This window comes from Hydra vulgaris, chromosome 07 (genome assembly GCF_038396675.1).
Source record: "Hydra vulgaris chromosome 07, alternate assembly HydraT2T_AEP".
Lineage (NCBI taxonomy): Eukaryota > Metazoa > Cnidaria > Hydrozoa > Anthoathecata > Hydridae > Hydra > Hydra vulgaris.
In genome coordinates this window covers 28,534,103-28,550,000 of record NC_088926.1, presented here as the reverse complement: position 1 = coordinate 28,550,000, position 15,898 = coordinate 28,534,103, and the positions used below count along the sequence as shown (strand labels likewise).

Genomic DNA, 15,898 nt, shown 5'->3' with positions numbered 1-15,898 from the left:
TTTTACATGTTGTAGTGCATTTTGAATAGATTTTCTAATGTTTTCAGCTTCATCTTCAATTAATACATGCTTATGCCCTTTATGAATTCCATAATCTTTACATATATAACACATCAAAGGGCTTTCACGGCAAGACTCTTCTAAGCATGCAAACTCTAAAATATGAGCACAATGCAATGAACATGGAGGATTTATACGTGGTTTTTCACTAATAGGAATTTTTTTGTGAAGAAGCAATGTTCTAGATTTATGAGTTTCTTTAGCACAAAAATTACAAAGATTTGTTAGGCATACAGTGCAAAAAAGATCAGCTTGGTGACGATCATCTTCATCACATTTTGTCACACATGCTTCATCTACAAACTCTGTAAGTGCTTTTGACTCTTTTAACTGTTCTAGTCTTTCCAAAAGTTCTAATAGCGCAAAATTTTTCTTTAATCCCCAAATTCCTAAAATATATATATATATATATAAAATTACAATGGCATATTAAATTTCATAAAAATCTCTGTCATTTTGCAATATTTTGTTTTTCATATGTCAATATCTGTAGTGTAAAAAGGGGACCAAAGGAGTTATTGCCCCGGGCACAAAGATTTAATATGGCACAAAAAAATTTTCATTGAATTAAAGATTGCAAGGCTAACAATGTCTGAACTATCAAATCATTTTTATTTTTCTGTTTAAAAAAAGAAAACAAATAATATATCGTTTTTTTTTTTTTTGACACAAAAAATAAAGAATTTTATATCATAATATCAAAAGTAATGCATATAAAACAATAACTATTGTTCGAATTTGAAACCTTTTTTTTTAATCTATAAAAGAACAAAACTGCAACTTAGTGTTTTTTGTTTTTTTTTAATTTAATTTACATCCCCAAGGCTAAGAGAGCCATTACAGTCGAGGAGGCTTTTAAAACTTTAATTGTAGTAAGAACCTTCTCTTAACTCTTGCATTGCAAAACACAAAGCATGAGGAATAAGGTTGCTGTGCAGAGAAACAAGTTGCACAGTACTACCTGATATGTGGGGATAGAACTCGGAACTACTGCACTTCTTTTTTGCATTCAACTTGTTTCTTTTTCTAACGTGCAATTTTCTGTATTTGCATGTGTAAATATACAAAAGAAATATAATTTTAGTTGCTTTATAATTATATATTAAAGAAATATAATAACAAATGCAAATATGTTCCATCCTCCCCAAACATGCCAGAAAAAACATACATTAAGTCAACAGAGGACATGTAGAAAATTGGGTGGACAAATTGCAGGCAGTCATTTAAAAACAAAAAACTAGCAAAGGTAACTATGTATTTAAAATTCTTATGTGATACAAAAAAAAATTACAAACAACACCCAATTTAATATGGTCAATTATAAAAATAATTGATACAAAAAAGTCTATTTTGCTTATACAAAGTAGCTAGTAATTTTGTAATACAAAAATACAAAGGCATTATTAAACAAACAAATAGAACTGATATCCTATAAATATAAATGTTGTCATATATGATATAAATATAATATTAATATAATGGTTTAAATGTTGACATGAGAACAAATTTCTATATAACCACAAACCAATCAGAGATGCAGTCAAGACAGTAAAGGTCAGGATTAAGACTAAGACCAAAAGTTTTGGGCTCAGGACTTAAAATTCCAAAACAGATACCAAAACCAGGACATCAAAAAGTCAACCCAACACCAAGACCAAGACTTTAAAAGATTTAACAATACAAAGGTCAAGACTTACATTTTTAAAAGTCTAACACAATAATGCTCATAGATTTTTATATACTGTTAGGTCTTTATTTGATGTAATATTTTAGCATGCAACAGACAACTATGTATCACTTTATCACACATCATATATTTTAAGAAATCTAACAAAATATGTATAAAGAAATAGAGTACACAATTTTTTAGATACAAATCTTAATGAGAGTGAAAAGTTGTGATGTATTTTACTATCTACATAAAAATTGTGATCCACTATTTATTATTATTACTACTAATCCATCAATATTGTTGATATTTTTTTGTAAAGATCAATAAAGTACAAGACCATAAAGGTCCGAGACCCAGAATAATACTTCTGGTTTTCAAGACCAAGACGAAGACTCCAAGCTTCAAGACCAAGACAAGTGTGTGTGTGTGTGTGTGTGTGTGTGTGTGTACATTGTGTTATATGTTGCTACAAAAAACAAGATTATCAGGCAGCATGATATAAAACATCAGAGCATTTAAAATACTCTATAATGCCCTTATCATGATTTGCAACTCATCATTGCTCCCCATGCGACATAAAAGAAAGTGAAGCAAAAATGATCAAAGTGGGAACAAATGAGCACAACATTTATTTTTAGTCCTGGGCATTACAACACTAGTCAATTTTAAGTAACTAACTTTAAATTAATATTAACAGGAAGTGTTTCTGTGTATCAGTGTATCATTCAAATAAAAATAAACTAAACTTTGAATAAAAAAATTACCTAATAGTCTTATAGTTTTAATTCTTTATAGCATATATTCAAATATATATAAATATATATAGATTCAACACTTTAAATTTCATAATTAAGGGCTGTTTGATATGCAAAATGCATATCAAACAGCCCTTAATTTTGATATAATTGTACTTTAATATAAAATCAATTTCTTTAATTTTATATTTGTACAAAAAAAGGAAGTTATATATAATAGAAAACTAGAGAATGCATTATGCAAAAAATTTCTAAAGTTATAATAAATACCAGCATCTCCTAAATTTGTAGATGTTCTATCAAAGGGACATTGAACAACTGTCTCATTCTGTAATTTACTTAAGCACTCATGACAAATAGAATGACCACATGATAAAACTCTTGGAACTTTTTCACCATGCTGTGCAAATAGATCATCGCAAATTCTACATTCAAGAGTCTTAAAAATATAAAAACTTATTATTATTATAAGATTATTACACATATATAAAACAATATATATATTATTAATTATATATTATTATAAGATTATATATATATATATATATATATATATATATATATATATATATATATATATATATATATATATATATATATATATATATATATATGTGTATATGTATACATATGTATATAAATGTATATGTATGTATATATATATGTATATATATATATATATATATATATATATATATATATATATATATATATACACACACACACATATATAGAAATATATATATAAACACACACATATATATACAGTATTGGCCATTAATAACAATCCAGCATGTTTTTTTTTGATATCATTGGACTTTGATATTAAATAAATGATTGTTTGACTGATTTCTAAATATAAAAAATGTTTATTAATGAGCATCCTATTTTCTTTCAAATAAATATAGATATTCATAAAAATATTATTTGATGTGCTAATTATATTGCTTTTTTTTTGACATATATCTCATAATCTAAAAAAATTATTAGGGTCAAAATTAACAATCCACTCTATTATTTCAAACTTCCTTCAAAATTTCATTTGTCTTTGATTAAAACTTTGCACTTATTTGCAAACTATTTATAATAAACTATATATATTTTTGAGAATTTTTATTTAAATTGTTATAAATATTTGAAAAATTTCTATAAAATTAAATAGAAAAATGAGTCTAATTAACTACAATATTTCAGCAATACAACAATCAAACTGACTGGAAAAATTATTGATAATTTAGCAAAATGTAAAATCATAGTAAGGAATGAAAAAAATATCTTAATGAGAGAAACAGCAAAACATTTTAACACAACACATGCCACTTTTAGCAGAATAATCAACCAATATTAAAAGAGAAACCACGCCTATTTATAAAACATCAGAAAACAAGAAAAAACTGGTGTTTAGCTCATAAAATTTGGTCTATGTGCATGTGACACAACGTTCTTTTCAGAGATAAAATAAACATTGAGGTTGATTTAAGAAAAACCAAGTAATGCTGAGAAGAACAAAAAAAAAAAAAAATGAAAACATGAAAAAATGGACCCAAATTGTTCTATGTTAGAACAAAATATATCATGGTAGTGATAGTATAGGCATCTTGGCCGGCATGAACTATGAAGGTGTCGGTTGTTTCAAAATATTTGATGGAAGGCTCAAATCTCAAAGATATTTAGACATATTTGATAGCTATTTAATGCCTTCTATTGACATTTTTCCAAAAGACATGGGAATCTTTCAACCGAATAATGCTCTATACTGCTAAGATTTGCAAGCAATTGTTTGAAGAAAACAAAACTAAAACCATGTCTTGGCCTGCCAATTATCCAGATCTCAATTACATAGAGAGTTTGTGGTATGGGTTAAACCATCATCTTGGTAAAATTGAAATAAAAGATCTGGACCAGCTGAAAGAATTAGTAATAAAATTACTGAATAGTGATCCAAAAGATATTACTCAGAATTTAGTGAACTCCATGCCGATACATATCAGTGAACACTTAAAAGCAAAAGGATAGTCAACAAAATATTAGTTCTTTTTGTTTTATATTTTGTAAGTATTCTTCTATTAATAACAATTCAGGGATTGAAGGGATTCTTCGGTAATCCGGAAATGTATGTGCAATAGATACACAGTTTGTGCTTGGTAATACCACTAAACGACATTTGGTAATATTTTTAAATTAATTTTTTAAAAACAAAATGAAACTTTTATCTGTAAACTGTTATAAATTTGTTTACAGAAAAAGCAAAATTTGATAAAATCTCAATTTATTTTGAATGTTGACTGGGTAAAACCAGATCAGGATATGTATAATGAATTGCTTTACTACAGCAACATTGAAAGCAATTTATTTGTTCCCACTGTTGATGTTTCACAAATTAAAGGTAACCCTGTGTATAAATAAAGAACTTAAATTCCTAATTTGGAAAAAAAGAAATTTAGGATTTTTAAATTTGCTTGAAAATGGAAAGATGCTAATTTAAGTAAAGAGATTGTAAAATCTGAAGTAAAAAATTCTTGAATGAATTATGAATAAGAATTAGTTTAAAAAGCCAAAGTCTAAAATAACAAACAATGTAAATAACATAAACAAGCTACATAAATATAAAGTTAATGGTAAAAGTTTCAATAAAGCTTAACAAAAAGATGATAGGTGTATTTCAAAAGATTAGGTTGAAATTGATAATATTTTAAACAAATATTTCCAAGATATACTTTTTATTGAAGCCTATGGTGCTCTTCCTAAGTTTGAGTCCAGAGTTAACAATTAAGCTACAAATGTTTCTGATCTATTCCCTAATGAAATCAGTTTTAAACAAGCTTCAGAGTCTTAACAAAAATAAAACCTTCAGACCTGATAAACTTCATGTATCAACCCTGCTATGCTAAAGAATTCTTCAGAGGGATTTACACTTCCTTTAACATTATTCTTTAGAGATTCTGAAGAATAATGTTAAAAAAACCAACTTCTAATTCAATTTAGGCCTGCAAGTAAAACTCCTCTTTTCAAAAAAGCTGACAAAGCAGTTGCAGTTAATTATAGACCACTTTCTCATACTTCGGTGGTGTGCAAGATCTAGAAGGTATAGTTCTGAACAAAATAAACTTTTTTAAAAAAAAACAATTTTCTAATAAAATACGGACTCATAAAGAATAAACCATGCACAGCAAATCTATTTGAAACAATTGATTTTACAACATTAAACATTGAAAATCACACTCCAATTGATGTTATTCTACTGGATTTTGCAAAGGTCTTTGAAACAGTTGCTCATAACAGTTTGTTGCTAAAACTAAAAGCTTATAGTATTGATGGATTAGTACTGAAACAGTTAGCATCATTTTTCAGAAATAGGAGACAGAGTAGGAAAGGGTGACATTGTCTCTAATTGGGTTGATGTTTATAGTGGCGTGTCTCAGGGTTTAATTATTGGAGCATTCCTTTTTGTTTTCTAAACTAAGGATTTTCCAGATACATTTTGATCACTCAACAAATATGTTTTAATGTTATATAGTGATAAAACCAAAATTTTATTAATAGAAAATTTAGATCTGTATCAAAGAAATCTAGAATAAAGCATTTGAATGGACTAAAAATTGGTTCCTCAAAATTCAACATAAACAAGTGCATTATGATATGTTATGGCTCCACCGACAAAAATTATCCACTTTTCATTAATGGTATACAACTTCATGATTCTGAGTCTGAATAAGATCTTGGAGTTTTCTACAAATCTTGAATGGACAAATCTTAATTGTGTAACTATGGCAATTGTCAAAGCAAATCAAATGCTTAGACAAATAAAGAAATCATTTTAAAATGTTAATAAGTTTTGACTGATGATATCTCTTTATTTAACATTAATTTGTCCACTTCTTGAGTTTGCAGTTCCAGTTTGGTCTCCTTATATAAAAGGAGACTGTAATGTGTTTGAAAAAAAAAAAAAATAAAACAACTAAACTTGTTTCATCAATTAATAGTCCCAAATATGAAGATCGACTCACTGCCTTAGGCTTGACAATGTTAACTGAGAGAAGGAAAAGGGTTGATTTGATAGCATTATGCACAGTATTGACATAATAAACAGTGGAAAATGTTTTCCACTAGTTAAAAACAGTGTAAGAGGGAATTGCAATAAATGATTAAATGATTTTAAGACTTAAGGCTGATTCCATCATCAGCTGTAAAATATCAGAGTACTAACAGTGCCATGATACCCATAGATGGTGTCAATAGTTGACCTTTAGGTGTGCATTGAGGCCACATTTGGAGCCCTTTGTTATGGCTTAGAGTTTATTAATAGTAATAGGGCAACCTCTTGGACTATTAGATAGTGTACTGAGTACTATATGTGCTTTGATTCAAGTTCTTAAACCACTTTGAAAAAAATACTAAAGTCAAAAACTGTAAAACACAAAAAACCATCATCATCACCTTGTTCTCTAAATATATCATTCAATAACATTTGTGGTCTTCGAAGTCTCGTTTTTTCTGTTGAGTCTTCTCTTGCAAAGTTCACCAGACCTACTTACTTTTTGTGAGACTAGGTTTGAATTTTAAGACCATTCTTGAAGCACCACTTCACTCTATTGCCTTGTTCTATGTTGCTCTCCTTTATCTCATGACTGCTTTTTACTTGGTGTTATTTCTTAACAAATTGACCACCCTCTGCAGGTGTTAAGGCCCACAACTTTTATCTTTCTCAATCTCTAACACAAACAGTCAACTTTCCAACTTGCTTTCCAGACTATCCGAACCATTTACCTTCTCTACTCGACTTATGTCTTATTTCTGATTCTATTCAGTGCCCAGTCTTTCCATATTCACCCTTAGGTGCTTCTGATCATGATTTGATCTATCTAAAACTACTATCTCATTCTTCTTCATCACCAGAATCCCCCTATCATTGTACCTCTTACAACTCATTTACCTTAAAGCTGACTAGGACTCTTGTGATTTTCTTTGTGATGGCCTTCGGGTAGAAATCTTTTGTCTTCCTGCTGACAAATGTGCTTCTTAAGTAACTTCTTGGATTAATGCTGGCATGGAATCTTATTCTCTCTTGACAATTCCAAGTTAAGCCTAACTCTTCTCCAAGATTTTGCTCTCATTGTGCTGCTGTAATTTCCAATCATAGCCATTACTTCCATATCTATCAGCAAAACAATTCTCCAGAAAACAGACTCTGTTTACTATTGCTAGAAACCATTGTAATAGGGTTTTGTTTAACGCCAAAGCCCGCTATTCTTAGGTCACAAAAATTAGGCTCTAGAAACTTCTGGAGAGTCTTTATGAAAGTTTATAACAAATCTGTTATTCTACTTCTTTTGAATGGTTCAGATTTTGTTACCTCACTTCAATGCTGAATTGTTTAATAAAAACTTTTCATCAATCTTATCTCTTGATTCCACTAATCACATCCTAACTTTTATATAGTTGACAAACAGGATGATTCATTGATTGATATTCCTATCACTCCAGCTTCTGTATCTAAACAGGGTGGTCAGACAATTTTTGATTTCATTTTCCCTGACTTTTCCCTGAATAAAAGGAAATTTCCCTGACTTACTGAAATAAATTTAACAAATGTAGCAATAAAGAGGCAACAAATAAAACTTACGCTTAATCAAATAATAGAAATTACTTAATCAAATAATAGAAATTCTCTTAAAAGCTGTTTAAATAAATTAACAATTTTAAACAAAAAATATAAGAAAATATGAAGTAAAATAATATGATTTTTGCCTCCAATAATCAAAAAATAAATTTATTTTGTTACTTAATCCATTAAAATTCCCTGACTTTTTATGACTTGAAAAATCTAATATATTCCGTAATTTTACCCCAACTTTTTAACTTAGTTTAGAACTTCCTTAACTTTTTCAGGTTTTCCATATTGCTGGCCACCCTACTAAAGTGATTTCTTGTTTAAACTCATCTAGAGGTTGTGGTCCTTATCTACCCTGCAAGAAAGCAGCAACCGGTATTTCTATTTTCAATAATTCTGGAGAGTGATAAGTAAATATAAGTCATCTTCTTATCATAAGTCTTCTTCTTATCATAAGCAAGATTTTTGAGACTTTTAATTAACAAACATTTAATCTCTAATTTTGAATCTAATAGCTTACTTTCTGATTATCAATATGGATTTCAATCTTCTTGTTCTACTGCTGATTTGTTAACTGCAATAACCAATAGGTTTTATCGTGCATTAGATACATGTAAAGAAATTAGGGCTATCGCTCTCAAAAATACTAAAACCTTTGATAAAGTTTGGCATGCTAGTCTTCTCCATCAGCTCTCTTCTTACAGTGTATCAGGTAACATCTATAAGATCATTAAATCTTTCCATACCAATTGTAGTATAAAAGTTGTCCTCGATAGACAGCACTTTTCTTCATTACCCATAACTTCAGGGGTTCCTCAAGGTACTATCCTTGGCCCAATACTTTTTTTAATTTACATTATTGATCTCCCAGAAACTCAAACAATTAAGGAGGAACTGTTTGCTGACAATACTACCATTTACTCTTGTCTTGATAAAAAGCTAACACTCTCTGATTGCCTAGAGGGGGCATTTGAGCTTGAAAAGGATCTCACTTCTGCTACAAAATGGTGCTCTCGTTGGCTGGTGAACCTTAACCCAGATAAAAATCAATTTTTTTTAACTGATCATTTTTGCAGCAATCTAGATCTTTCTATATTTATGAATAGTAATATACTCAATGAGTCATCTAACCTTCACCTCCTAGGATTAACTCTTACTTGCAATCTTTTTTGGAAACAATATATCAAATCCATTGCAACTAGCATCTGCTAAGGTTCCATCTCTTTATCTTGCTCTCCAATTTCTTACACTGGATTCTATTCCTTATCTCTATAAATTTTAAATCCATCCTTGTATTGAAGCGCTGCTTTAAAAATCTAGCGTCTCTTGTACCATCTACTAAAATATATTTTTGTGTTACTTGTCATTCAATCAAGTCTCATACTTTTTCTGTGACTGTTCCTAAGTGCTCCAAAAATTCTTATTTGTCTACTTTTTTTCCCCAAACATCAGTTCTTTGGAATTCGCTTCCTTCATCTTGTTTATAATGATAAAGGAAGCGATGAAGGATCATATAATGAATACTGACAATCAAGTAAGCTGAATTTTACGTACACCAATGCTTGTTCTTTGGACAACAAAATGTATGAGTTTGAAGCTTACATAAAGTCAGAAAAAATAGACATTGCTTTGATATCTAAAACTTGGTTTATAGAAACCTCTACAGCTACAATAGAAAACTAATAAATATTTAGAAAAGACAAAAAAAAGTAGAGGAGATGGAGTGGCTATTTATATCAGAAATCTTATACAATGATGGTTGTTTGAAATTTATTAGGAAAAAGAAAGGTAGTAGGGCACATTCATGAACCATGGTTTAATAGCAAAGTCAAACAATTGGTGAAATAAATAAATTCAACATGGCAAAAATATATAGCCAGTGGCATAAAAATTGAGATCCTCCATGATCATAAAAATTTACAAAAACTTACATTGAAAGACTTTAAAAGAGCAGTGATGGAGTTTGAAAAAAAAAATAGCATTGAATTGCAAAATAATCCAAAATCATTCTATTCTAATGTAAACAACAAATTTAAGCCACAAGATTCTGTAAAAGTATTAAAAAATAATTGGGACGAATTAACCTCAAATCGAAATGAAATAATAAGCAATAAATTCCATAAATCGTTTGTTGAGAGTGATAGATCAGAAAATTATAGTTCGAATGAAAGGACAAACTCTAAAAAATTTTTTGATCCCTATACCGTTCTCTCCTATAAAAACATTTTGAAAAAAGTTGCATCGTTAATTTATAATAAATCTGAGTTATGATTCTATTCATACAGCAGTATTGAAAAATTTGACATCAACTATTTCAGCACCCCTCTCTATGTTGTTTATCAAATCGTTTATTTTCTCCACTTTGCCAAACAAGAGGCTATTGGCAAATGTTGTTCCATTATTTAAAAAGGGAAACAAAATAGAACCAGGAAACTACTGACCTGTGTCTTTAACATTAATTTTGTACAAATTAATGGAAAGTTTAATTAAAGATAGCCTAATATTTTACTTAAACAGCAACAAACTAATTAATCGGAACCAGCATGGATTTGTTCCTTCAAAAAGTTGTACAACTAATTTGTTGGAAACTTATAATTCTTATAATCTAAATCTAAGGATACCGGTAGATATTATTTTCTTTGATTTTGCCAAAGTATTTGATAAGGTTTCCCATAAAATAATTATTCATAAATTACGCAAATATGGGATAGATAGTCAATTAATAAAATGAATTCATGCTTTTCTAACCAATAGAAAATAAAGAGTTACATTAGGAAATTCTACATCAAATTGGATACAGGTAACTAGCAGAGTACCTTAAGACTAATCTAAATTTACAACATGATGTTAATAAAATAAGGCAATGGGCTAATACATAATCTATGACTTTCAACAAGGAAAAATGTAATGTAATGCATTTTCGTCAAAATAACCAGATTTATAGCTATAGCTAACTAAATAAACATAATATAGAAACAACCGAAAAGAAAAAAGAATTGGGTGTATTGTTTAGAAAAGACCTTAAATAGAAGAACTTACTGCAACTGTAGCTTATAAAGCAAACCATTTTTTTAAGATTAATAAGGAAAACATTCAAAAGTAATAAAAAAATAAAACAATTGTATCTATTTTTAGTAAGACCTAACTTGGAATATGCGGTGCATTTCTGGTGTACCTATTTAAAAGGTGACATTAAAACTGCAGAAAGTATACAAAGAAGATCGACAAAAATTATTAATGAGTTAAGCAATTACAGCTATGAAGACTGGCAAAAAGATTAGGAATTATGTCTTTAGAAACACGAAAAGCAAGGGGTGACCTAAAATACCAGTATAAAATCCACAAGATTTTCGAAACTATCAATCCCATAAACCCTTTAAAAACCAACCAACTGCATTTAAGAAATCATCACTCTATCACAAAGCAGATCATAAAATCATGTTTACCAAGATAAATAAGACCAATTTTAAACAATTGGAATAAACAAAGTTCATAAACAGTAAATCAAGAAACAATAAATAAATTTAGACAATGATTATTTTAGAAACAATTAATTCAAAGGCTATTATAATGCAACTTAATATTGCATTCCGATTTTTTTTTTTAAAACCATAGCTATAACTTTGTATTATTATTATTATTATTATTATTATTATTATTATTATTACTTTTATTGTTATTGTAAACTAACAAACTTTTTAAATGCTAAACAAGTTTTAAACTACTTTTTTTACATCTTATTGTTTTTAATGTTTTAAAAAAAGTAGGGGTTTGGAAAGAGAGATGACTCTGCAACAAATGGTGCATATGTACACCAAAGATCAGAGGTCATTGAAAGTATAATGGTGCGTACAAGGAAGGAGGGACGCTAAATCAGTTGATTTACTGTGTACATACTTTATAGATGCCTCCTTTTATAGAGCACATAAGGGGTGACAGAAAAAAAAATTTAAAATGTTGTTTTTTGAGATACCATAATATACACTTAAATAAAAGAATAAATTAATTAATAATTAAATAAATTAGTAAAAAACTTATATAGCTTTGTCTATTATATTCTACTAACAATTCCCCAAAGCTAGAATGACCAATAGAATGGGGTGCTACTCTTTCTCTTTCTTAATTGTTGTCACAATCTCTCTCAATCCTTTAACTCCAAAACACAAACCTTATTGACAACCATCAGATAGTTAGAGAAGCTGCAGTTGTTTATAAAAGTAAGTATCTTAAAAAGAAAATTCATTCTCATAAATTTAGAAAAACTAATGAAGAAGAATTCAATGTCTATGCTAATGAAATGCTTGAATTGCCAGTTTCTTTATCTGGCAACTATCTACATGCTAATACCAAGTCATCTGCATCTTTATGCTCTACGGTCTCAAACCACTTTAATCTTCCCTGACACACCCTATCAGATATACATACTATTCTTAATCTTTGCCTAAAATCAACATTTCTTTTCTGTTAGCCACCCAACACATTCCACTAATCGTTATCATTTCTTTTCTTTTGAGCCGTTGGACACCATTAGCTTTTATTGCCTATGTTTCCAGTTGACATGAGTAAAAATGCAGCCAAAACAGTAAAGTCTAAGTCCAACAAAAACCAAGACATTTGGGCTCAAGATTTGAGACTTTGAGACCAAATGTCTCAAAGTCTAAATGTGAGTACAAGACCAAGAGTTAGAAGTAATTCATGGGGCAAACCAAACTTAACTTTATAACTGCCAGTCATTATCATTTTTATTATTACAATTTTTTTTATAGTCATGATAACTGTTAACACCCATTCCCAAACATTTCAACATCTTAAAGTCAACCACACTACCTCTTTTGGTACTTATCATGTTTGTTAGTTTTTAATAATAAATAAAGTTAAACACGATAAAATGTTAAGAAAAAACACGACTTTATTAGTTGTAGTTTGTCAAAATATAACATTAATTCAATTTGTTATTTTAATATTATTACTTAATCCAAAGTTTTTCTTTAGAATAACATCTTGATTTCATTTTTATATTATTCCTAAACTACCTAATAAAACTTTATAAATGAACTTGTTGTTTACTTCAAATAACATCTGTTGTTGTCTCAAGATGTTATTTGAAGTATTTGACTCAAAAATTTAATGAAATAATCAAGTAAATAAAAAATTAACAAAGAAATTCTAATAAATTGCTAAATGAAGCTTTATTTAGCAATTTATTAGAATTCTTTGCTAATTTTTTTTATTTACTTAATTATTTCATTAAAGTATACTTTAATATTACTTTAAAGTATTAGTTAAAAAAACTTTTTACTTTTTATAATTCTTTGAATTTAAATTTTTTTACTTTTAAATACTTTAAAAAACCATTTTGAGATCTGGCTTTTTTAAAACAAAAACAAGGCATATTACGAAAATTTAGAATCACATACTTACATTACTCTTTGTTTGAATTTTACCCGGGCTTAATGGTGACCTAATCGTTAGACCTTCAAAAGAGAACTTCATCCCAAAACTAGTATTCATCATATTACAGATATAGGCCCGGCCCTGTGAAGCGATATCCTTCCTAAAACATATTCACATATACTGAGCAGATTTATATTTTTTTTTATTGTTTAAATTTTTAATGTAGCAAAAAAATGGAAACACGCAAAAAAAACATTTAAAAACGGTTTACGGTAACTCCTAGTCGAAATTCATTCGTAATCATAAACATAGCGTACATTTTATTGAAACATTTTATTAAAAACAGTCCTTCTTATCGCCAATTTTTATTAAATTTGGTTAACGGTCAAGTGCAACGATGAAAGAATTTACATTAATTTTGGCTTTTACAAAAAGTTTAGTTTCACATAGAAGAGAACCCGCAACAGATTTTTGCCTCAGCTAAAATATAATTTAGTGAAAGAGGTTGCCACTATTATCTTAACGTAATTGCTAAATGAGAATGACTTTGTTTTGTAAAGCAAGCTAAAATTGAACCTGGAGCATGCAGTCAGCGCATGTAAATGGTAAATAACATGAAATTTAAACTGACACACATGCAGCTTAGTGTCAATTCATTTCCCATTTAATCTTTATCGCATTCTTAACGAGGATATTCAACAATCAAATCTCAGTTTTATCACCTCGGTGTCATGAAATAAATTCTTATTTGCTGACTAGCTGTCATGAACCGTAAAATAGGAATCTAGGGGAATTAATTTTGCACCTACCTATTTTTATACTGATTCAGCCATTCTTTTCATCCTCTATTTCTTTACTTGAATGTCTTTTGAATTAATGGTAGAAAAATAATTCATTTAAACATTGCTCTTAGAGCAAAAAAAAAAAAAAAAAAAAAAAAAAAATTACGCAGTTTATTCGCATGCTTAGAGCTCATTAGAACTTTTACCCTTTATTTATATTTCGATAAAAAATTATTATTAAAAAAAGTTGTTTACAATTGAATGAAAACACCTTTTTTAATGTCCTAGATGCGCATATTAACTTTACTGATTGAGTAAACACTTAACATAAACATCTCTAACATAGATGACAGTTGAGTGACATTTCTCGCGGCTTTTTTCAAAATTCAAGGCTCAGAAAATAAAATTTCACCCATTTATCAAGACTATATCAAATTTAAAAAGCAAAAGAGGACCGTGTAAACGGGTCACGGGGAGCTAGATACGTCAAATCCGCCCTATAATACAATAGATTTTCAATATTTTCAATCTGGGCGTATATATTTATAACAAATTTTTTTAATATAAAATTGGTAATATTTTATATATAATTGTTATATATATAACATATAACAATTATACATAAAATTATATATAATAATCTTGGCGTATATAATTATAACAAAAACCTTTTTTTTATTATATATAATAGGTAAAATTTTTAATATAATTGTTATACATATAATATAGTATATATATATATATATATATATATATATATATATATATATATATATATATATATATATATATATATATATATATATATATATATATATATATATATATATATATATATATATATATATATATATATATATATATATATATATATATATATATATATATATATATATATATATATATATATTTATATATTATATACTTATTATTATAGTTGTTATATATATAATATAGTTTTTTTTATTAAAATTTTGTATTTAAAAAAAAAATATTTATATTTATTTTGATTGATTGTGCTTTTATATTGATTGTGTTTTTTTATATAGATTGATTTTATACAAATGATTGTGTGTTGAAAAGCAGTTTGGAACGTACTCATGGCTTATTTTAGAATGATGACCGCGAGACAAGGAGATAATATTTTTGGTAAAATAATATAATTCCCGTAGCGTGATAAATTAACCAGGGAGTTAATTTATTTTGAAATAGATGAACTGGGTCAGGGTAACAACATCAGTTTTTGCTATGTCTAATAGCATCTGTTAAACAATATCTGTAAATATAATGAGGTATAAAAACATCTGTCCAACAACATCTGAAGTTTTTATCGATGTCTATTAACATCTGTGTAAAAAATTATGTGAATACTACAGATGTAGGTACATCTTCTCAATTTTCTAAGTATAACCACATCTGTATAACTACATCTGGAGATTTTACAGAAGTAGTTAAATCTTTCAAGTTATGTTAAGAACAATTACATCTCTACAGATTTAATTACATCTTTTAAACTACTTAAAAAATAGTTACACAATTTTTTTCAGATGTAATTACATCAGGAAAAATTTCTTAAACAATAATGCATTGTTTTATCCAGATGTAGTTACATATATGATCTTTT

The 15,898-nt window shown here is 28.0% G+C and overlaps 1 protein-coding gene across 1 annotated transcript in view; it reads right to left on the bottom strand.

Annotated features, from left to right (window-relative positions):
• LOC100210847 (E3 ubiquitin-protein ligase TRIM23) overlaps positions 1-13,763 on the bottom strand; it is a 20,734-nt gene extending 6,971 nt beyond the window's left edge. Inside the window, exons 1-3 of the mRNA XM_065801562.1 lie at positions 13,520-13,763; positions 2,758-2,926; positions 1-449 (exon numbers count right to left, since the gene is read on the bottom strand). The exon at positions 1-449 is cut by the window's left edge and continues 64 nt beyond it. Coding sequence (XP_065657634.1) covers positions 1-449; positions 2,758-2,926; positions 13,520-13,612 — 711 coding nt within the window. The 5' untranslated portion in view covers positions 13,613-13,763. The remainder of the gene's footprint in view (positions 450-2,757; positions 2,927-13,519) is intronic.
• Between the last annotated feature and the right edge of the window lie 2,135 nt (positions 13,764-15,898).